This window comes from Lineus longissimus, chromosome 18 (assembly GCF_910592395.1).
Source record: "Lineus longissimus chromosome 18, tnLinLong1.2, whole genome shotgun sequence".
Classification (NCBI taxonomy): domain Eukaryota; kingdom Metazoa; phylum Nemertea; class Pilidiophora; order Heteronemertea; family Lineidae; genus Lineus; species Lineus longissimus.
The window spans coordinates 4008513-4032407 of NC_088325.1; the positions used below are offsets into that span (position 1 = coordinate 4008513).

The 23895-nt window shown below is 42.2% G+C and overlaps 2 protein-coding genes across 2 annotated transcripts in view; both read left to right on the forward strand.

The window, feature by feature from the left end:
- Positions 1–23895, forward strand: part of LOC135502528 (neural cell adhesion molecule 1-A-like) — a 148480-nt gene that overhangs the window by 97082 nt on the left and 27503 nt on the right. The window lies entirely within an intron of this gene.
- On the forward strand, positions 16189–17169 carry LOC135502532 (uncharacterized). Its single transcript, XM_064795460.1, has 3 exons — positions 16189–16314; positions 16468–16616; positions 16904–17169. Exons 1-3 carry the CDS (start codon positions 16280–16282, stop codon positions 17077–17079), a joined length of 360 nt encoding a protein of 119 aa, XP_064651530.1. The 5' UTR covers positions 16189–16279; the 3' UTR covers positions 17080–17169.

Here is a 23895-nt window from a genome sequence, read left to right on the forward strand (position 1 = left end):
GTGTTCATGAATTTATCGTGCATAAGCAGTCGCTCTGCTCTGTGATGAGTCTTTAGCGATCTCCTGAATTTGTCCGTTGTCTGAAGAATTTAGTGGTGTGTTTTTTCCACAAGACACTTGTCTTAAGCCAAACTAATTCTCACCAAAGTCAACCCGATGCAAAGAACAATGATACCGAACTGGGTGACATGAATAGATTCAAAATAACCTCCCGGGGAACAATAGTAACTAATTACAAAAATTCGAGACTGTGTATGCCACTATTAGTCACATCATAAATCGATCTTGAAATATTTCTGACTGTTTACAGCATGACGGGCGCGTCCCATTTGTCTTTACCTGTTGAGTTGCTGGACATGTGTGAGACAGTCGCAACATAACTTTGGACCAGGTGGTAAGGATTATGTTTGATTGTTTCTAGAGACACAGCCACATCTTTTTGGGAATAAAGTGAATTGCAATTCCTGGAGAGACATTCACTATCCTGTTCTTCCTTGTCTGTTTAGGTTGTGACGGTTGCCTGTACTTTCCGGAAAGTTGGAAAGTTGGAAACCTGGAAAGTTGGAAACCTGGAAACCTGGATATAACTTCCTGCTATGTGGCGCTTGTCATCCACTTGTGTCAGTTAAAGGGATCTTTGGCTGGATGGATGATGTAACAAGGTACTCGCTAGGTGGCGCTTGACATAACAGGGTACTTCCCGCTAGGTGGCGCTTGTCATCCACCTGTGTCAGTTAAAGGGATCTTTGGCTGGAAGGATGATGTAACAGGCTCTTTGGCTTGATGGATACTTCCTGCTATGTGGCGCTTGGTATCCAGCTCTGTCATTTGAAGGGCTCTTTGGCTAGATGGATGATGAAACAGGGTACTTGGCGCTTGACATCTAGCAGTGTCATTTATTAAGGGATGTTTGGCTGGATTAATTTTAAGTTGTCCTCCCATGAAAAGTCCTAATAATTGGACATGTATGGCAAGCCATTTGACGTCATCAACACTTGATCGAGCGGTCACCACGTGACAAATGCAGACTGCAGACTACTCTTATTTACTTGACAAAAATGTTTTATATACATTTGTAATTATAATTATGAACCCCCTGCTGTAGGTGTCACTGGGCCACCAGCCACGTGCTGTATCATCTGATGGTATGTATGGCACGCCAAAGCGGAACTATTTCAACCCTGTACAAAATATTAGCAACATTTTAAAAACGATCCAACATTTTCAGAAAACAAGCCAACATTAGCGGAATTATTTCAACCCTGTACAAAATATAACCATTATATAAAAAAAAGATCCAACATTTTGAGAAAACAAGCCAAAAATTTTTTTGACATTTAGAAAAATTCGTTAGAAAAAAATTATTTTGGGGTTAAACTTTTTTTCTTCATAAAAAAACTTTTAAAAATTCATTATTTCGTGAAAAAAATATTTAATTTTTTTTCTTCTCTTGAAAATATTTTCCCGCAACATTTTTTTTTAAATGTTGACAAAATTTTACGGCAACATTTATTTTCGTTCAAGATTTTTTTCTTGCAACATTTTTTTTCGTCAACAATTTTTTCGTCCAACAACGAGCGCCACCTGTGAACAACTAATTGAACTATATCCCCTCGAGACGAGGTTTAGCTACGGGGTACTTCTGGCATGTTTCTTTACACGAATATCTTACGCACGTGGTTGTCACTCGTCATGAATGTGTCAGTGTCAGATTTTTACCGTCATTAAATTACATAAGTTAAACCCCTACAAACATGACAAACAATTTAAATTTTCAACATACGAACGAACGAACGATCAGAATTCCCGACCTGCTATGAGTATGAAGTACCCAAGCTTAACCTCGTCCTTGCGCGCGAGTTCAATTAGCAGTTCATAGGTGGCGCTCGTTGTTGAACGGAAAAAATGTTGAACGAAAAAAATGTTGCCAAGAAAAAATCTTGAACGAAAATTAATGTTGCAGTGAAATTTTGTCAAGATTTTCTTTTTAAATTGCGTGGAAAATATTTTTAAGAGAAGAAAAAAATGTAAACGAATTTTTCGAAGTATCACGAAAAAAAAATTGTTGGCTTGTTTTTTCAAAATGTTGACATGAGTCTAAAAAATGTTATCTTTTTTAAAAGATTGTCGGGTATATTTTTGAAAGTTTAAATAGTATTTCTTCTCTGTTGCCAAGAAATTTGTAGTTGCTAATATTTTTTCAGGGTTGAAATAATTCCGCTTTGGCGTGCCATAGGTATGTCCTCTAGAAATTGCTGGCTCATCAGAATGATGAGGGCATCCACATGTTAGGTTTTAGAATAGCTCCTCGATAGCCCATCTTGGCCACAATGTTTATTGGACCAAGAAGTTCAGAATGAGATAGCGTGGGGCTAAAGTAAATAAGGTGAGGATATGGGTCATGAGTAATTATGATGATGTAATTCCCATGGAAGTTTAATCCCTTCTACGGTAATACCAAGGATACAGCTAATGCATCCTGAACTCAGGCCAACACTCGGCACTAACGACCGTTACAACTGTACTTCGCCCCGGGAGCAGGACAATTCCCCCCCGGACAATTGCCCCCGGACTATTCCCCCCAGACAATTCCCCCCTGGACGATTCCCCCCGAGGACGATTCCCCCGAGGACAACTCCCCCCTGGACAATTCCCCCCCGAGGACAACTCCCCCCTGGAAAGTTTACTCCGTTGCCGCTTTATGTTTAGATTTCTTCTGTGAGTTATCATAATTCTAGTGCAAAAGTATGCTTCATAACTGATGACACTTCGGTGAAAAATACATGTACAGGTAGCATGTATTTTTTTTTAAATTCTGAATAAAGTTGTTCTTTGAGTTTGATCATCATCATTGGCATCATTTTGCGTGACCGACGTTGTCTGGGGGGGGGGGGGGATTTTCCGGGGGGAGTTGTCCTCGGGGGGAATTGTCCAGGGGGGAGTTGTCCTCGGGGGGAATCGTCCTCGGGGGGAATCGTCCTCGGGGGGAATCGTCCAGGGGGGAATTTTCTGGGGGGAATAGTCCGGGGGGCAATTGTCCGGGGGGGGGGAATTGTCCTAGAACCCTTCGCCCATGCCTCCACTAAACATAAGTAGCTTTGTGCACAATGCCGTAGTGCAGTTATTATGCGTATGCGTTTGCTGAAACTTGGTATTTATGGTGTTTATAGATCAGTCTACACAACGGTAATGCTGAAGTTGAAATTCAGTGTCTATTTTCGCAATTGGACTTTTCCAATATGAAACGTACTTTTTAACGAACGGCATATGTCTTTAATTAGTAGGTGTCTTTGAAAAAGAAAATTTGAGATATAATAAAACTGTGTGTAGGAACAAGGTGACAAACAATAACAATATTGTAAAAAAAGTTAACAAAAAGCAACTGCTGAGATGGTCCCTTAATTCCAGACCTTGACCTTTATTGACGCTTGAGAAAACCCCAGCTCTGCGGACTGCCTGCACCATGCATTTTCTTTCCACCCGCCGCTTGCCCAACACCTTACTCAAGTATTAGTAACCATCTGGCTGCCAAGGGTCTTGCTAATAAAGGACCCATACAATTATCTCCGTGATCCATCAGCAAAGTGTCTTGCCAAAGGACCAAATCTTTATCACCTATCATTACATAACATAAACTCTCCCCTCTGGGAGTTCTGTTCCTACACATATATGGATAGACACACATATACAGTGATGATTGAGATGGTCCCCCAACATTTGGCACGTGGGAAGTACCTGGTTACATCATCCATCCAGCCAAAGATCTCTTTAACCTACACAGGTTATTGACAAGCGCCATCTAGCAGGAAGTACCCTGTTATGTCAAGCGCCACCTAGCAGGTATCCTGATACCTCTTCCATCCAGCCAAAGATCCCTTTAAATGATACAGCTGGATGACAAGCGCCACCTAGCAGGAAGTACCCTGTTACACCTTCCGTCCAGCCAAAGATCCCTTTAACTGACAGAATTGGATAACAAGCGCCACCTAGCGGGTACTGTTACATCATCCATCCAGCCAGGGAGCCCTTTAAATGATACAGCTGGATGACAAGCGCCACCTAGCAGGAAGACCTAGTTCACATTCCAGGTTTCCAGGTTTCCAACTTTCCAGGTTTCCAGGTTTCCAACTTTCCGGAAAGTACAGGCAACCGGTTGTGACACATCATGACTAAAGGGAGACTGTCGCAACATAACGCGGGCCTAAAAGTCAGATATGATTGTTCCTACTAGTAGAGAAAGACACATCCCGTCTTTCCATGTGTGTTGAGATGTTACAATAATAAGAGACTATCGCAGCATAACGATGACCTAAAGAGTTGGAATAAATTGCAGATTGTTCTTAGAGAGACACGTACCGTCTTTCCGAGTCAGTTGAGGTGAAACAGTAGGTGACTATCAGATAATAGCGCAGGCCATACGGTGCAGGACTAATCGCAGATTTTTCCTGGAAATATAGTCACATCACCGTCTAACCGCGTATGTTAAGATATGACACTAATGCAAGATGTCGCAGCATATCGCACGCCTAACACGACTAAATGTAGTGGAATATAGTTGAATGATTCTGTCATGTCCGTTGACAGACAGTCAGACCCTGTCGTCTTTCCATGCTTGTTGAGATGTGACACTTATAATAGGCTGTCGCATTATAGCACAGGTCAAAATGCGTGAGAATATCCATGTTGGCTGGATGTGAGAATAATAGGAGACTTCTCAGCATATCGCAGGTCTAATTGGTTATTATAGTTGTTGAGTGTTTATGTGAAGACAAACACGGTCATTCCCATTCTGTGGAAACCGAGACCAGAGTGCCAAAGCATAACGTGGAGTACATAAATAAATATCCACTAGGCCTCTCTCTTGATATCTTGACTGATGGTATGCAAAATGTTGATTTCATATCTCAACTGGTCTCTGCTATATTATGGGTTAAAGCCATGAGGGGCAGGGTTCTAAAATGCTAATCAACAGAAAAAATATGTCGTCTTAGCGTGGTCTGAGCCAATCAGCTCAGTATCTATGCATATGTTGGCACATAATGATGCCTTCTTTCAGATGCAAGCGGTCTGATGACTTGAAATTAAAATAGTTCTCAGAAATCTTCAAATGAACAGTGGCTTGATAGATGCGGTCAAAAATGCTGAGAGACACATGTTGGGTGCCACGTTCTGTGAGGCTTAGAGTTCAAGACAGTTGATGTATGATATCCATGGGTACATAATGTCCTAACGTAACAAAAAATAGTCATCTTAAACTGAAATATACCACACATGATGTAAAATTAGTACTTTGTTGGTGCTCATTTTGCAAATCAGAGTTAAAAATCCAGGACATGACCTACTTCCTTGATGTACATTCTGTATACCCTGCACTAGTATGCATGTGTCAGTTAGGCGTTGGTGTAGTGGTTGCTATGGCTAGGGCATTTTCACAATTTGTTAAGTTAGTTCATTGTAGAGTTTGAAGTAACTACTACATATACCATATTGATCATATATATCCCAAATGTCCACTTAGATTAGTTAGCATTGCCCCATAGGTTTATAATTGACATAGGGTCGCTTCTAAAATGGCGAAAGGTGTCAGGTGAAAGTGATATGACGGTCCTTGCCGATGTGAGTGTTTGTGGAGCTGTAGGCTGTTCTGACGTTACCGGTTCTTCAGATGATGTTTCATCACCAGTGCCCGCCTGTATTAACGCCGCCGGGGGGTCTTCACCGATTCGTGCAACGGCTGCGACAAAGACGCCGAAAAACCCAGGTCAGAAAACGTTCAGTAACAAGGACATTATGAATGCTATACTTAACCTTACGGGCAACGTCAATGATATAGAGAGAAAGCTTACGGACCAGATTAATACGCTTGAGCGGACAATTGAGGAATCTGTGTTACGCAAGGTGAACGACATCGTTAGTGAGAAAGTAAAAGTGGAAGTGGCAGAAGTGAAAGCTCAGGTGGCTGCTCTTAGAAGAAAGTCGGATGACTCCGCGGAGTTTTTGAATATTGTGATTCGAAATCTACAGGAGGGAAAGAATGAAAATGTCGCAAACAAGACACAAGCCCTTTTGCGGGAAGGGCTAAAGCTGAAGGACTTGTCTTTTCAAAAAGTCGAACGCAAACGCTCATACAATGACCGCCCAGGCCTGATTATTGCCACGTGCCGGTCGTATGAGGACAAATCTCTGATAATGGACGCTAAACAATCGCTTAAGGAGTGTCGTCAGTACAGTAATGTGTATATTTCGAACGATAAGCCTCTGTCACAGAGAATTGCCGAGAATAATATACGGACAATTGTGAAAAATCTCCCAGGCGCTGGCGACGTGCTTGAGGTCAAAGGCTCGCGAGTGGTCGCCAAGCAACAGAAATATGTCCCCAACGAGAATAATCGAAACGATAAAATGAATAGCCGAAATCGACCTCAGGGTAACCAAACAGTAACACGAAACACGAATAACCGCCAGGAAGGATATAACCGTGGAGCGAATGCAAACCGCTAGGATGACGCAATGTGTCGAGACAACTCCGCTGGAGAACATGCAGTCAGGGATGGCCACTCATTTATGTTGCTGAACGCTCGTAGTCTAAAAACTGTAAATCGGTCGAAAAATAAGCTGGCGCAATTCCAGCAGTTGGTGCTTTGTAATCAGTTTGATTTCGTGTGTGTTTCGGAGACTTGGTTAAACGCAGAGGTAGCAGACGGTGAAATACTGCCGCCTTCGTACACCATCCATCGAAGGGACCGCAACTCGCAGGAACAAGAACGTGGTGGCGGCGTTCTAATGGCATGTAGATCGGACATGCCGTCGTACCGTAGAACTGACCTGGAAAAAGAAAACTCCGAGATTCTTGTGTGCGAGGTCAATCCAGATTCTGACGAGCCTTTTGCTCTTATTGTGTGCTATAATCCACCGGATAATGTCGATGAGCAGATGGCGTTCCTGGGGGACCTCAGGGACGTTCTCAAAAGTTGTGAAGGAGAATTCAGCAATATTTGTCTCTCAGGCGACCTAAACATTCCGAGCATCAATTGGGACACTGTGTCTAGTGTCAATGGCTCTCATGTGTCTGGGGAGTTTTGTAATATCGTGAACGATTTCTCGTTAACACAGCTCGTCCTCAACCCTACTCATAAGCATGGAAACATACTCGACTTAATCCTGACAAATCAACCAGAGCGATTCAGTGACACGGAAACATGGCCAGGAATGTACGATTCTGATCATTTTCCCGTAGTGTCGAATTTCCGTACTAGAATGCCCCGTCGTGTTGGAATTTCGCGCGTTGTTTATGACTTTACGCGTGCGGACTACACAGGTCTAAGGTCATTCCTTTGTGACGAGCTTGGTCCCAACTCTGATTTCTGTTTGCAAAATGGCCAGGACGGCATTGACAATTTGTGGTCAGAGTGGCTAGGTGTGTATAACACTGGATTAGACCGCTTTATTCCGCGGAAAACTATTCGTGACAAAAGCTATCCGCCATGGATTGACCGCGAAGTGAGACGCATGTCAACAAAAGTGAATGCTGCCCGCCGCTGCGCAAAAAACAGGAACAGTGACTCTTGTTGGAGGAAATACCGGCGCCTGCGCAATGAACTCAGAAATTTGACCCGTGACAAATACAAAGCGAATGTAAACAATCTTGGATCAGAAGTGCGTAGAAACCCAAAACGTTTTTGGAACTTCTATCACGCAAAAACCAAATCAAACTCTGTACCAGAGACAGCGAAGCTGGGCAATGAGTCTTTTGTGACTCCTCTGCGCAAGGCAAAAGCCTTCAATGGTTATTTTTATTCCAATTTTTCTCATCACAACGACTTGAGAAAACCTGATGTTACCATGTATGATAATTATAACCTTGATTCTGTTAACTTTACAGCAGTTGAGGTGAAATCGGTATTAAACAGGCTGGACAAGACTAAGGCATGTGGGCCTGACAGGGTCTCTAATCGTGTTCTGAGGGAGTGTGCCTCTACACTGTGTTCTTCACTCGCATTTTTATTCAACGTTTCAATGCAGACAGGTGTTTTACCAAACGATTGGAAAATCGCTAACGTTGTGCCAGTGTACAAGAAGGGAGACAAGCATTTGATTTCAAATTATAGACCCGTGTCTCTCCTATCTGTGGTTTCTAAAGTAATGGAACGTTGCATTTATAACAGTATCTATCCAGTCTTAAGTCCGTCAGTCTATAAAGGCCAGCATGGCTTCTGTAACAGGCGGTCAACGGCCACTCAGCTTGTTCAGTTCCAGCATAGACTGGGCCAGGTCTTAGATAGTGGGGGTCAAACTGATGTTATATATTTGGATTTTGCTAAAGCTTTCGATTCCGTTCCCCATTGCCTCTTATTACATAAGATTCGTTCCTTTGGAATCTGTGGACGTCTTCTGAGTTGGTTAACGTCGTATCTTACAAATAGGAAGCAGAGAGTTGTGATTAATGGCTCGGAGTCATCACTTTTAGATGTACTGTCTGGTGTGCCGCAAGGGTCAATTTTAGGCCCTCTTTTATTCTTATTGTACGTAAATGATATTGCTGAGGTCGTTAGTGACGGTACTGCCATGGATCTTTTTGCTGATGATTCCAAAATGTGTAGGGAGATAGAGTCTGTAACCGACTGTCTGCTACTTCAGACCGACCTTGATAAATTGTACGCTTGGAGTAAACGGTGGGGCATGACATTTAGCCCAAGCAAATGCATGGTCATGAGTGTTACTAGGAAGTTAAATCCGACACACTTCTTTTACAATATCAATGGTTTTGCATTGTGTCGGGTTGATAAATTCAAGGATCTTGGTATTGTCTTTTCTTCGGACCTGTCATGGTCATCTCATGTCAATGGTATTGCAAGCAGTGCAAGTAGAATGTGGGGTATGATCAGGCGTGTATGCGGGCGTACTGCAGACGTTAATTTGAATATCATGTTGTATAAATCACTTGTGCGTAGTCGCCTTGAATATGGTACGGTGGTATTCGACACACATGTGCGACGTGATCTTGAAACTTTAGAGCGTGTCCAGCGGAGGGTGACTCGTCACATTTTAGGCCCTGATATGCCATATGTGGAGCGTCTGCGAGCGTTGTCTCTGCTGCCCCTGTCGTACCGTCGGGAAATCAAGGATCTAGTTTTTATGCACGATTCTTATTATAATGTCCTGGATTTTAATGCACGTTTTTATATAACCCCGGCTGTAAGGGGCGACGGTTTACGACTGGCGCAGCCGAGATTCCACTCGGAGACGTTCGGTGCCTCATACTGGGTGAGGACACCGAAGCTGTGGAACAGCCTCCCGGTCCAATTACATAATTTGAAAAAAATGCATTTTAAATCGTCCCTTAATGTTTATTATTTTGACAGGTTGGATCGTTTGGATGTCGACGACATGTGCACTTTCGTCACTTTCTGCCGTTGTGCAAACTGTCGGCCCACTTAGTGCGCATGTCGCCGGCACCCCGACGACACAACCCATATTATCTGGTGCCATATAATAGGTCTCGACCTACATGGTTACCAGTGTAATGCATGTACGTTTTATTTTGTTCATAATCCAATGTCTTGTCATGTTATATCAAATATTGTACATGTATTTTACACGAATAAATAAATAAAATAAAAATAAAAAAAAAAAAAATAATATTTATGAATTTTTTCGATCTTTCACCCATGGATGGATGGAGCCCTTGTGGTCAGCATGAGCTAGTAGCTAGTTAGCTGTTCGAGACAACATGCTTGGGGTTGTTTCTTTTGGATTGCTATCCAGTCAATCACGGATGCCTCTCTATCCCGGAAATAGTTTTATTGAGCGTGTCCTAATTAGAGTCTGACCTGCTTGCAGCGGATATGCCACTCAGCATACCAAACCGACGCCATCAGATACGGCGGGAACTGATATCAATTACATCGTCCTGGTCTGGATCGTAGACTGACTATCACATCTTGTTTTTCATAATTGATTTATGGTGTTGGGACACTGAAACAAGACTGTCATTACAGTCACAGCTTTAACATAGGAACCGCGTAGTTAAAACAATTGTTGATTGTCCCAGGGAAACAGTCACATCCATCCGTGGCCTGTTGAGTAAATACTTACATGTGACAGTCACAACATGACGCATGCGGAAATTTGTCCTGCTATACAGTCACAAACCGGGGAGAATATCAAAAGGACAGAGTATATATGTTGGGATGGCCATGGATCAGCAGTTACGCTGTGTCTTGCCATCCTTGCTGAGTTGTGACACGGACACTGGCATAGTACAGTTAAAGCGTAAGACAGGTTGAGTGAATGCTGGAGATTATTGCTGATAGTTTCTGCGACACGGTCCTATATACCTCTAGCTTTGATGTCTTTTGAGCTGAGGTGCTGATATGACTGACAGGAGACAGTCACAGCATAGAGTATGACCAATATTAGTACACCCCAGAATAATTCGTTAGCACATTACTTTCCTGCTGCAAGGCGAGGCAGTCGTCAGGATCCCGAATTAGTTTACAAAACATTGACGTTCTACATGCTGTAAATGTAGGTAAATACTAGTATCTTGTCATGTTCATGTAAATTGTATCTAAAGGACTTCCAAGACATGAACAATGGGTTCCGTCATATTTACACACCAGGCTGGGTAGGAAACATCTGGTAATATCATTATAACAAAAGTAACTGTTGACATAATATCATGATGTCAGTTGCGATGTAAAAACCAATGTCGCTGTTATTGATACCATTCTGATAAGTCTTAACAACATTTCTAGACCTTATTCAACTATAACATATTGACATCAATAAAATGATGTCATGATAGGCGGGCTCTGTCAAATTAGTCAGAATGAATTTGTGGTTGATTAGACTATACCATGTTGAGAACTCACAGTGTTCAATATCTATTTAGTTTTTCATGGGGGGGGGGGCGACACCCAACCGTGGCTGTGTTGAAAGGAGTGACTTAGCTTTATGCATTTCAAATATAATGAAAAGGCAGTATCTTAAAGTCTAGCTGAATATAACTATGTACATTATTGTTCTTTTTTGAGTGGTTTTGCAGTTGTCTGAACTTGGCCTACGAGCAACAGTTTTCAACAATTTATTTTCCAAAACCAAAACGGTACTTCGCTCTAGTAGAAATGAGTAATTGTGAAGGTCGCGTTCAAAAATGTGACATCGAATCCGGTAGTAGCTTAAATTAAATGAAAGTGTATTGAATATCAACACGGTTAGTTTTAGGAACATTATCGTTAGGATAATCGACTTTCATACTCGGCCATAAAGCGTTCAAACTCAACAAGAACAAATATCTCAAAAACTACTGTTCCTATCGAAAAATGGTAAGAAACGTTGTAAGCCATCAATAATTGCAACGATGTGTGATTGTTTTTCAACCCACAACCCTAAATGCGAAGCTAGCTTAACGTTTCGAATATTCAAAATCATTCACATTATCAAAGTCACCTTTTCGTCGTTTCGATCCAACTCTTCAGCTGGGACCTGCTCATGACATGCACACAGTCTTCTACTTTTGTGTTAGCCACTCATGCATTATTGTCAAACATGAATTGACTGCCTCTGGCAGAGATAACTTTTCCATCAGAAAGAAGAATTGGCGGTTCTTGGGAAGCAGCCGACAACTTTGTTATGCTGCCCTAATTGAGAACGATTTACAACATATTTCTCAAAGTAACTGTGGGGTAATTAGGGACACCATTCCAAAGAAGGGATTTGGGTCGTTTATTGAGATATTCGAATGGTTCTTTCGTATTTCTCTGACTGGGGTTACATGGCCGATACAAAAATGTCCAAAACTGAAAATCATGACTTTGAAACGAAAAAAAAGTCCCAACTTTAAGTCTTAATGGCACTTCTCTTTTGCGTATTTTAAAGTGAAAATTTCAGAACTTGATGGAGTTTTTGTCGGACTGAACCTTTTCTGGTTTTTGTTTGAACCGGATGGATGGTTTCACACAAATTCATGTATTTATTCTACTTGCTTCATTTGCAATACTCGGTCCTCAGTGATATTAGGTCATAAAGGCAAAGTACCCTGCGTATCGAGGCTTTAACCCTTAAAATGCCAATTTTATACAGAAATCAAACTTTGGGCACGACTCACTGGAGGGGGAATGTATCAAACTGGCAGCATGCCCTTTGGAAGTGCCCCACATATGAGCGATTAAAATCGGCTGCAACGATAATTGATCGTTGGTTGCATCGACTTGCCTCCATCACCTCCGGTCATACAACAGAAGAAATACGAGTAATCTTCATCTACCAGTATCAATATAAACAGTAATCACAACATATAGTATTGTTGTAAACAGAATTAGTATGTCATGAAACTATTCCATTGATATCACTGTATTATAATCTTAAACTTTAACACGTATAACGTGCTTCTTAATGAGCTAAGGTTCACACCACGACAAGGCCAACTCAACAAAATGGCAGACATATGGCAGAGGACTCAATGCTTTCTGAACAGGTGACGGACAAATGCAGGATATTTCTGAAAACTCAGCAAAGCATTTTAGACATGTCTAAAATGCTTGGTCAGTGACCTCTTATGCACGCCCAATTAAACAGAAAGTGAGTATAGCATTTGGAGACGGAGGTAATTCCCTCATCACACCAAGTCATATGAACGGTAGTTGATAAAACTTGGAATCAGTGAAACCATGTAACCTGTGCTAAACCATGGAATAGTCAGTACTAAACCGTGGATTCACTGCAAGTACCGCGTGAAATCGGGTGCGTTCCTTCCACAATTTTTACCCTTCCAACTGCCAATCTCGTCCCAGCTGACTTTATTGATAGCAATTTGCCAGTAGTTCCAGAAACCACCTTTTTGTGGAGGATGACGTCATCATGGAATGCATTTGAAATGCGTTGTTCAATGAAAGCAAAAGAAAGGTTTTGTGATTGTTTTGTATTCCATATACTAAAATAAAACGTTTTTATTAGAAGAATCATTTTGTATATATAATGCTCTGATTAAGCTTGGTAGATAGGACAAATATGTACACGGGAATCACTAAAAAAAATTGTCCGCTTAGAACTGGTGACATCACGAAATTATCTCTACATCCCTCGATGTGTACATGAAAATGTACGAAATCGCTCACTGTGAAGGAATTCGTTCTCATTTTTCATCTCCAAACCCGGCTGAAACCTTCGGTAATAAATCTTTTTATACGTTTCTTGTCATGTTTAATATGATGTACGGATAAGTGCCAACCGGTACTGCATGATGTAGTCAATCTTCTCTGTATCACCCTGTATGATCACACCGCTCCGTAGTTCAAATAGGCCCCGTGTTGTGGCGTAGTAAGCGGAGCGCTGATTGGTCCATATTATGGGTGTGTGGTGGGCGTGTCGTGACGTGCATGCCCATATTTGGGAGATCAGTAATGTACACTGGAGGCGAGGTATGACTGGGTTGTTCTAAAATATTGTTGTTGAATCGGAAATGCGACTGATTTCTAAACTACCGTCAAATTCCTATCAGATCATGTAAAAATAAGCTCCAAATATTGATTCGTAAATGGCATTATTTCATGTTTTTATGCATTTTTAGGACTGATTCCATGGTTTAGCACCGGTAACATGGTTTCACTGATTCTAAGTTTTATCAACTACCCATATGAACAGCTGATACATTGGTGATTATCTCTCTGAAGCCCAAATACATGCTGGAAATGCCTTATAAAAAACAGATTGAGGCCACTTCCCTCAAACACGGTGCCAAATGCTGTGTCCCAAAATGTTCATCAGCAATGCGCCAACCAATTGGCCTTAAAGGACGAATGACATTTTGAAGGGCATACCGAGCTGTAGGCTGCCTGGTCAATTTCCACTCTGATGTAGCAGCCAGTTATGTCAATCCCGAAAAAGAACCTGCGTGCAGCGATCATTTTTGCGCGGGTCGATGCATTAAAAACGCGCTGCGTGATGGCGAGAACATTCACTGTGAAGTTACTGTGAAGGCACTGCTTGTGGTGGTTTCAATTCTTTTATCAAATTCGCTATATTATCATACCAGACATTTATGATAATCCAAGGACTTTAATTTGCAATTTTAAAACAAATTATTTTGCGTCAATCTTCTCTCAAGTTTCACTTACTCGTAAACTAAGCAGTTAAAAAGCCGTCACATTTTCCCAGCAGACCAACTTTATTAAAAGGTGGAGATGATGCTCAAATATTTCCATATCTGTGATCAATTTAAAATTTTGCGATAAAAGCAAGATCACTGTCCACACACACTGACCACCACATTTCTATTTGCTCATGTGTTAGCGACCATACTAAGCTGCAGTAATATATATTGCCTAGCACTTACACCACCTGAAAATGGACCACCAATCTTGGTTCGGGAACCAATGCCGCACCATCGAAAATCCACCAAGCGCTTACACCAGCGCTGCAGCTAGTTATAAAATCCGGCTACAGATGGCGCGCAAACAATAAATTGCATGCGCAGAAAGCGCCATTTCGAAAGCGCCGCCTGGAGCCGAACCATCTAACTAGCTAATTGCCGATCCATTTGCGCGTACACCACGACAAAGCCGAGCTTTTAACAAGCCGGGCGAATTTGGACCATCAAGCTTGGTGGGACAAATTCGCTCGGCAATTTGTATCGGCAATGGATTGCCGAACCAATTTGTCGCGGCAATGTGGTGGTGTAAGTGCAATTGGTCCACCAATATTTCGTGGTGTAAGCGCTTACACCACGAAATATTGGTGGACCGCTCTGAGGGGTCCTAATGAATCCATCTTGTCAGGTCCAACTTTTTGTTGACCCAAGGGCTTATCTGAAAACAGGTCTTGGGGCAAACCATGCTTTGTCAACAAAATACCTTTTGCTTTGTGGTTATAAATGACGATTGTCAGATTAATTTTGTTCCATTCTTGGTTGTAGGTATAACTGAATGGCACCAACATGTGGGTTTAGAAGGTCTAAGTATGCATTAAGACAACAATTAATCCAAAAAAATCGATTTCAAGCAATGTGGTTCGTTTTCTTTCAACTTTTATTCCCAGACCACGCCCATCCAATAAAAACGAAAATCTTCGGGAATCTTCGGCGATGACGACAACAAAGGAAGGCCGAGCGATCTCTCTCAGGAATATCATGGCGGTGCAGTGCATTTGCATGTGAATAGTTTCTTGCGATATCATACGAAATATCAATTGATATGGTGAATAGATGTGTTTTGTACGGCTGTAGTGCCACGGCCGATGCATCGAGTGCTCTTTCGACGCATTCATTCCCGAAAAAACCAGCAATTTGACGTCAGTGGGTGAAGTTTGTACAAACAACGAGAGCGGATTTGTGGATCCGAAACCGACCAACACCTCGGCCGTAGTGTGCTCAAAACACTTCACTGACGATTGTTTTGAAGTACCATTATCGTTTGCCCAGAACGAAAGTGGTTTTCAGAAGAAGTAAGCACATTTTGATTCTGTAGCCCTAATAAATTCCTAGACGACGCTATCGAAATATTATTGTGTTGAATACTACGGTTATGTGGGCATGTACTGTAGGCTACATCATGGTTAAACCATAGGCCCCTGAATGCTAATTAGCGGGATTATCGGGCTAAACAATGGGATTAGCTAGGAAATAATATATAGGGAGTTAAAAAACTAGTTTTTTAACTCCCTATATAACTCCCTTTATATTATTTCCTAGCTAATCCCATTGTTTAGCCCGATAATCCCACTAATTAGCATTCAGGGGCCTATGATAATATACATAAGCCAGGCCTGACATTGACATGGTATTCATGTAGCCTAGGCCTCTTCACTATACATGTAGCGAGCTACAGCCAGCCAGTGGAGTCGGCTGTAGCCATGTAGGTTGTGCATATGCATAGGGCCTTGCATGCAGGCAGGCATGGTCTAGTAGTCTTGTGTGATGTGTCATATGACTTCGTTCAATGGTTATGATATTTCCACTTGGCACTCAACTATATGTTCTTGTTAGACAGTTTGCAAAGCAAACCATGCTCAATCGCATTGTATTGATAATACACCATGACTTTTTAAGGTGCCGAAGATTGAAGAAAGATGCAGTGCCTACCATACCTTCTAAAGAACCTTCCCATGAAGCGTGTATCATCAGAGCCTATTTCTGTTTCATTAAGGCACTGAAGTTTTTGAGAAGCTGGTAGACATCCTCTTGTCGAAGAGGTTGATCAAGTCTGTGAGGAAGCTTAGTCCAGATGGGCAGACATCTACACTGGAGGGGTACCATGCCACAGTCATACATTTTGCACCAAAAATGTATCACTTTGGATACTTAGGCATGAAGAGCAGGCAAGTCTCACTCACAAAAGTCTTCATGTTTGTCGAGCTTTCAAATTATTGTACCCATCAACGTAGTTTTTTAAATCTTACATAAGCATAAGCATACATAATTATGCCAAACTGACTGCTCACATTCACATGTTAATATGTTTCTGCTTGTAGGCTACAGTTAGCTGGACTCCACTTCAATGAGAACAGTGGCAGGGACCAAGCCAAACTCAAGAATGGGGAAGAACAATTCAACATTTCATTCCCCAAATTCAAGAAGGGAGACTTTTCAGTGAAACGTGTTCTGACCAAGTGCACATTCAGTAAGTGGGTATTATTTTTTTCTCAAAAAATAGGCCAGGTGAAGGAATCTATGATGTTCACCTGCGGATGAGTACCATTTCCAAAGTAAAACTACAGGGTGGTCCATGAAAAGTGTCCCTAGCCAGTCTTTCAAGTGAGATGGGGAAACGCTTCAAAACATCCTGTAATTAGAATGTGCTGGCAGTTTTCAAATGAACACATGTAATTTGAAATATTGACCAGCCCCTTTTCCTAGGTCACCGCTGACTAATTGCTGTTCATCACCACAACAACTGTCTTTTTTCAGACTATGTGACTGAACTTCAGAAAGAGGTGTGCAGAATCATCCGAGCTGGAGAAATCTGTCAGAATGAAGAACCCCCCCCACCCCCACTTTCCAGTGCCTTCGAACATCCGGATAAGCAGGAAGCCATCAACAAATACCGGAGTGGAAAACGCTACGTGGAGCATGTGGGGAAATAACTTGTGTTGGACTTCTAGATTCCAGTGTAAACTGTATGTGGTGGGAGCCAATTTGGTTTGACGATCATCAAGTTGAAGCTATCACAAATTGCATCCCCGGCCTTGGGCCTTGTCATCATTGATTTTGTACGGGTCCTGTTTAACAAACATAACATCACCAGTATTGGCATTTTATATGAGCAATGTATTTAAAATTTGAAACTTCAAAATTTTGTACAGATGAACAAATACATGCAACTGAACACAATATTTCTTGTTCGTCAATGTCATTGTACTTATAGTCAGTGTCTAGTCAGAGTCCAGGTGATGAAAACCTCTGAATTCAGCATCCTCCTCGAGTCCGGGGGCATGAACTGTGCCCTTATCCGACTCACTGCACATGATGGCAAAACCACACGGACATCCCGCCCCAGAAACCCCCAACCACCTCGCTAACTGTCTGTAGCTTATGTGCCGCATCCTCTTCTCATACGGCCCATCATATGCTGCCTGACCATACTGCTGTCTATATTGAAGCCAGGCCACCTGCAGGTCATGGTGGTCCAGGCAAACTGACATGAATCCTGGGTGTTGGATGATACATGTCGTCCCCTCAGCCTCTATCTCTGCCATCTTGTCTTGGACCCTTTGGATCTCGTGGCAGCACGTACATTCATCCTCTTTTTGCTGGATCTGACAGTTGTCGCAGTGGCACCTGAAATGATAGCAATATAGGCCTGTATTTATCATATCAATTACAGTGACATTGTAGTCATGAGTAATAAGCAGTGTCATGATAGTAGTACTTGGTCGACTTTATTCACGAAGTAGGTCCACGCAACGTTAATAAGAGTACACAAATCGTTTGTGAGTTGGGATTGAACAAAAGGACACCCGCAAACGGACAATAGCTCATGCACTGCGTTAAGTCATGAGGCCTTTGTGAATATGGTATACGGTACCGGTAGGCTATAGTCTTATAGATAGTTGGCGATGGTACTGGTAGGTAGGTAGGCTCTTTATTTATAGTGTTCAGTGGGTGACAGTGCTTGAAAATAATGGCCTCCGCTCCAACATGCTGGGCACGGGTGTCTAGATAAAACAATAAAACTGTAAAATTCCATACCAGTCAAGATTATCTCGCCTCGTTGGCCGCTGTTCTTCTTCTGCTACTACAGCTGCCTGCGCCTGTACATGCTGATGCTGTACTTCCACTTGTTCAGGTATTGGTTCAAACATGTAGGATTCTATCGGTCCAGGAACTAGCTCTGGATCCCCAACATCGCCGAATAACTCATCAGCATCACCACTATCGTAATCGGCAGCAAGAAATTAGCTGAGAGCAGACGATGAAGTACTGCAATCGCTACAAATTGATGAAGAATCGCTTTCGCTGTATGCATTCGCCATGTTTTGTTTGGTTCTGATATTCCTGAGATGCCTGAGATGACGTCACTTCCTGTCTGGCCGACGAGTGATTTTCGTTTTCGCAGGTGGCGGGATTTACAATTTACAAAAGCTGATTATGCTGAACCTGCTAAAACTACGTATCCTAAGTGAACACCCATGAGCGCTCCCTTCATGCTTCATTCAGTTTGGGGCGGAATATTCTTCCGACATGACTGGAGCATTCACAGGTGTCACCTGTTCCCGAGGGTGGGCGGGTGGGAGTGTTGAAAAATGGATTATCATTCTTTGGTGTTTTGCCATACGGGGAGAGATTCCCTTACCCAAGAATGATGCAGTCTTCAGTTTCAACCTAACCAAGTTTTGGCCTCCTGCTTCCTCACGAAAGAATGACTGGACTACGAGAATTACGCAGGTAGCGCCGTCTGGTGTTAACTTAGGATATGCCCAGTCCCCGAGGACGTTTGAGGACCTAACTCTCGAGATCTTTATATTTTTGGATTATTCTATACTTTTCAGCCAGTTGTGAAATAGGCCTGAAGATGAACATTGGAAGATGAATAGCTTTTTCCTAAGTTTCACTCAAACAGATGCCATGAAATTTATTGTCTAGCTATCCAGTCTGAATGCTGACTGAAGACAGTTAAAGTCCACAAATTCATTATTTTGGCCTTGGTTAATGCTGGACATGGCCTTGGCAAGGTCGTTTGCCTGGTCGACCTGTTTGCTGCGCGTGTAGTGGTTTACCGAAGAGTCTGAGAACCATCCAACGTGACGTTTTATTTGTTGGTTTGATGAGGGGTCTGGTCTAGCTAATGCCCTCAAGGAGATGGCACAGCCTGCCCTAATGCTGTGTGGTGTTTCGCCTTCGTCCAAGTTCAGAGTAGACAGGTAGTGTTTTAACCTGTCGTATATCGCCTCGTATGATAGGGGTTTGTCTTCAACTTCTCCTAATTGGTTTATTGGTCTGAAGAGGTAACCGTGGGAGAGGTTTATGTTCAGAGATTGAGTCAGTTCAAAATACTTTTCCAATGCTGCCACCGGGCATATCATTTCATCTTTGCAGCGAAAGAGGGAGAAGACGTTTGTTTTGTCTAGACGGAATGTTTTTCCCCAGGTGTGTTTTATCATATAGCCCGATTTAGAAGGGAGGGACTTTACCTCTTGCGAGAGCATAATGCCAGCATCATGGGCCCGATCTCCGCCAAAAAACATCATTTTAAATATCGCTTGGTCTCGTGCCAAGATATATTTTGAAGTCGGTTTTTGTTGAGTATCTGACAGACGTCTGTCGATATACATGGAGATCAGAGCCAGCTTTTTTATAAAGAGCGGCACCGCCTGTTTTGGGCAGGAGTGTGCGATGCTCTGTTCGTTCTTTATTTGTTTCAGGAAATCAGCGACCTCCTGTGAGTTTGCTGGGTTACCGTTTTTTTCAAAAATATCCCAAGGTTTCTCACGACCCAATTCCTTTTGGAAAATTCGTTTTAGTTGGGAAATTTTCCCCGCTACTGTCCCGAATGCTAATCTCCTGGGACATTTACAGCTAGGATTTTTTGCCGTGATTTCCGGGCAAGAAGTGCTATGCACTATGGTTTTCCCGTTGTTGTCTTTCCACGCGAGATAAAGGCATATATCATATGGGGTGCAGCTTTTTATATCCTTGCCAATTTGTTTAACGAAGTAGTCCAAGTCTTGAAAAAGCTTACATTTGTTTCTCTGATATGCTGTGGCCTGAAAACTGCGTTTTATCGATTGTACCCTTTCGTGCAGCCTTGACAGATTAATTTCAGCACTGGCTTTCTGGAACTAAATTTTGAGAAAGAAGTTTACATTTCACTTTTTATTTCGCTTTAAGTAAGTTGAAACCTTGCCAAATAAAGGTTGTGTGTTATAGTGCTGGAAATGAAACCGTTTTGGGATGGGGCAAGGATACATTCTTCACCTTTGTGAGCCAGTACGGATAATTCTGCATTTCTTTCAAGGTTAGGCCACCATGGCGGTAGGGGTGAGATATGTGGTATGACCAGAGAGAGTCTGATTGGCCTTTGGCATTCTTCTAGAATGAACTTTATTAGTGGGCCGGCCATTGCGTGTGGGGGAAAACAGTTGTAGTTTTCTTTTGGATCCAGAATTTGGGCAAAACAGTTCACTCCCGCGCTGCCTGGTAGAGGAAACGGAGTGTAATGTGGCAGGGCTTCGCCCTTGTCGTCTAATTGTACATTTGAATCGAGGGACATTAGGTCAAAGGTGTGTGGTCCGTATCTGTTTTGTACTATTTTCCATTGATGTGGAGACAACATGGAATCGAGTTTGGACAGCTTGCGTGAGGGAGTGTCGGCCGGATTTTTGTTTGATTGTACGAAAAGAAGTTTTAGGTCGCAGTTTGCTGATACCGTGATTTCAAATATTTTCTTTAGTAACCTGATTAGGTTTATGTCTTTTGCACCTTCGTGCTCCCATGCTTTCAGGAGCGCCATGTTGTCCACGTATGCATCTACCCTTTTGTCTTTTAATTGATTTGAAACCGAGATCAACGTATTGAGAAGGGCTTCAGCTTCTTTGAGGTGAATGGGTCTGCTGTCTTCTTTGGGAAAGAAGTCGCCAATTTTCATCTCGCCAATGACGCCACCCCATGCGAATTTTGAAGCGTCTGAGGCAAGAGTGATTGAAAAGTGTCGCTCTTTTCTCCAGGGAAGCAGACGAACATTTTCCTCAAATATAAACTTCCACGCTTCGATCTCTTCTCTCAGTTTGCCCGATATCGGGATTGGTCTTGAAGATTTGCCTGCCACAGAGATGGCGACAGCCATTTCTCTGATGAATAGTTTTGCGCCTGGAATGCATAGCTGGAAAGATATGCATTTCCCCATAAACCTTTGTATGATCTTAATGTGGACCGTGGACTGAGCGAGCAATGTGTTCATGAGGTTTTTGAAGGATTCTAATTTCGCGGTCGGAATTGAGAAATGCATTTCCACCGAATGAAGCAGAAAGCCAAGATGTTTTAGCACTTGAGTAGGAACCCAGATTATTTTATAAAAGGCGAAAGTATATCCTAGCAACGAGAGGGTGGCGGTGGATGTGTATAAGGATATACCCGTGCTATTGAATTGGGATGGGGATTTTGTTACTTGCGAGGGGCCAAGGAATCTGTCGTCTAAGTACTGAAACGTAGTTATGCCCCTAGTCCTTAAATATTCTGTAGCCTGCATGCCTGTGGTTTGGTAGATATATGGACTCAGTTTGAATCCAAAAGGAAGGGTTGTGTGAATGAAATACCAGCCACCCCATTCTATTCCGAAATAGGTTTGGGAGTTTTCTGATAATGAAATGCCGTCGTAGGCGGATTTTTCGTCTGTACTTGCCATGAAATCTCCCTTGGAGATTTGTTTCTGAATAATGGGAAGTGTTTCTAAGTTGAAGCTAATTGGGGTTATGAATAAGTTAAGAAATCTCTCATCGTGACACAGCCTGTTTTTGTTGGTTTGTGGAACCATAATCAAGGGCATTACTAAATGTGGTGGATTTACTTCTCCAACTTTCCCCAACAGTCTTAACGACCCATTCTTCAATTTTTCAGTAATTTGTTGAGTGATTTCGGCCTTGAATGATTCACAGGATTTGTGATTGTTGAAGATTTCTGGAGGAGGAGTGTCATTATTATAAGACTTCCCTTCAAGTTTCCTTTGAAGTGTTTAAAGTATTTCGTTATGTCTACACCGTTGTTTATCCAATCCATCACGAGTTTGGACGAGTCATTATCAACTGAGTCAGTAACAAATTTCCAATTTTCTTTTTGAGAGTGCAACATGCCAGCAACAAAACTATTTGGATCTCTGAGAGGAAAAGCTTGTAGCAGTGTTTCCCAGTTGCTTTCTGTGAGGTCTTCGTTTTCAATTGGTAGTTTTTTTCTCGGGTGGAGTGGGGAGGGGGTGTCCCCTGCAATTTTTCCATGTCACTTCGTTTTTCTGTGCTGATGCTTTTATGGGGTCGAAATCGGGGTTGGTTTCCCATTCGGGGATTACCTAAAAAAAAAACAACCAAAAAAGAAAAAATTGTTATTATTGTTATCATTATTATTATTATTATTATTATTTTATTTTATTTTATTTTATTTTTTTCTTTTTGCAGGGGACACCCCTTACCCCACTCCCGCGAAGCGTGTGCTTCTGGAGCTTAGGAGCTCCTGGAAGTGAGATTCGGAGAGTCCTTGATTATTTTGGGAAGGACCTTTGAACTATTTTTATTTATCTATTTATTTTTTTTTTTTCTCTAGTGTCTCAGAGGGAAGGTTCTAATTTCCCCATTAGTTTCTTGTTTAAGAATTTTATCTTTCTTTCAATTTTTCATGATCGGTTATTTTCCTCAGAATTTGCCGATAAAGCCGCGATTTTTGGGCATTTATCCAGGAAGTGTTCCGTGGATTTACAGACATAGCATTGCCTTGGCCTTGGGTTTCCTCGACTAATACTTCCCCTATAGAAATTGTTCCTACCCCTGTTTTGGAAGCCTCTCCCCCACGTTGGACCATTAAAATTGTTGCCATAGTGTGGTGGAGGGGCCCACCATCTTTGAGGTTGCCAGTAGTTGTTCGGGCTTGAAGGGTTAGAATTATTTGTGAATTCATTATTTGAATCTTGAGTTGAGACTACATTTGTTGAGGGCGAGGACACTTTTTTGCTGATTTTCAACCAACTGTCAACGCTGGCATTTATTTTCTTAGCTACATCCGTACCAATCAATTTTATGACTAGCCCATGCAACGGGACTTTCATGTTGTCTTTAGCTCTGACGGCCTTGAGGGCCATTTTAAAGTGTTCTTTCTCGGCATGATTGTGAATCACCGCAGTGTCGTATAGCACTTCCAATGCTGCTATAAGGGCCGAGTTAGTGGTGGTGATCCTGTCGGCTAATGCTCTCACCTGTGCTAGAGCCGTGTCCACTGTAACCTTTCCGGAGGTTTCCTTCCACGTTTTCATTTGTTGCTCTAAAACAGCAAGTCGTTTTATGCTTGTGGCATCCGCACTTTCCTCTGTTTCAGCCTGAAATTAATATGAGCAAGTGAATCCACATGCCTAGGACGATTTTACCTAACGTTTAGTGGTTTAACATTCTGATTGTTACTTTGAGTATGATGGTGTAGAGTTGTTGGCCGAAATTTGTTTCATGGGAGTAGAATTGACCCGGCTTATGTTCTTTCAGCTTCCATTTATAAATGCCGACAAGAATTCAGTCTAAAGCTTGAATGGGCTGTCCCTGATCTGCAAGCGTTGTACGATTCCTATTAACCACCATCATCCCATTGAGCATTTATGGACTTGCAAGTCTGTTTTAACTGAGCCCGCTTAACGCAGTTTTTTTTTTTTTTTTTTTTTTTTTTTTTTACTCACCCTTTTTTCCCCTTTATGAGCTTCCTCGTCAGGCTTG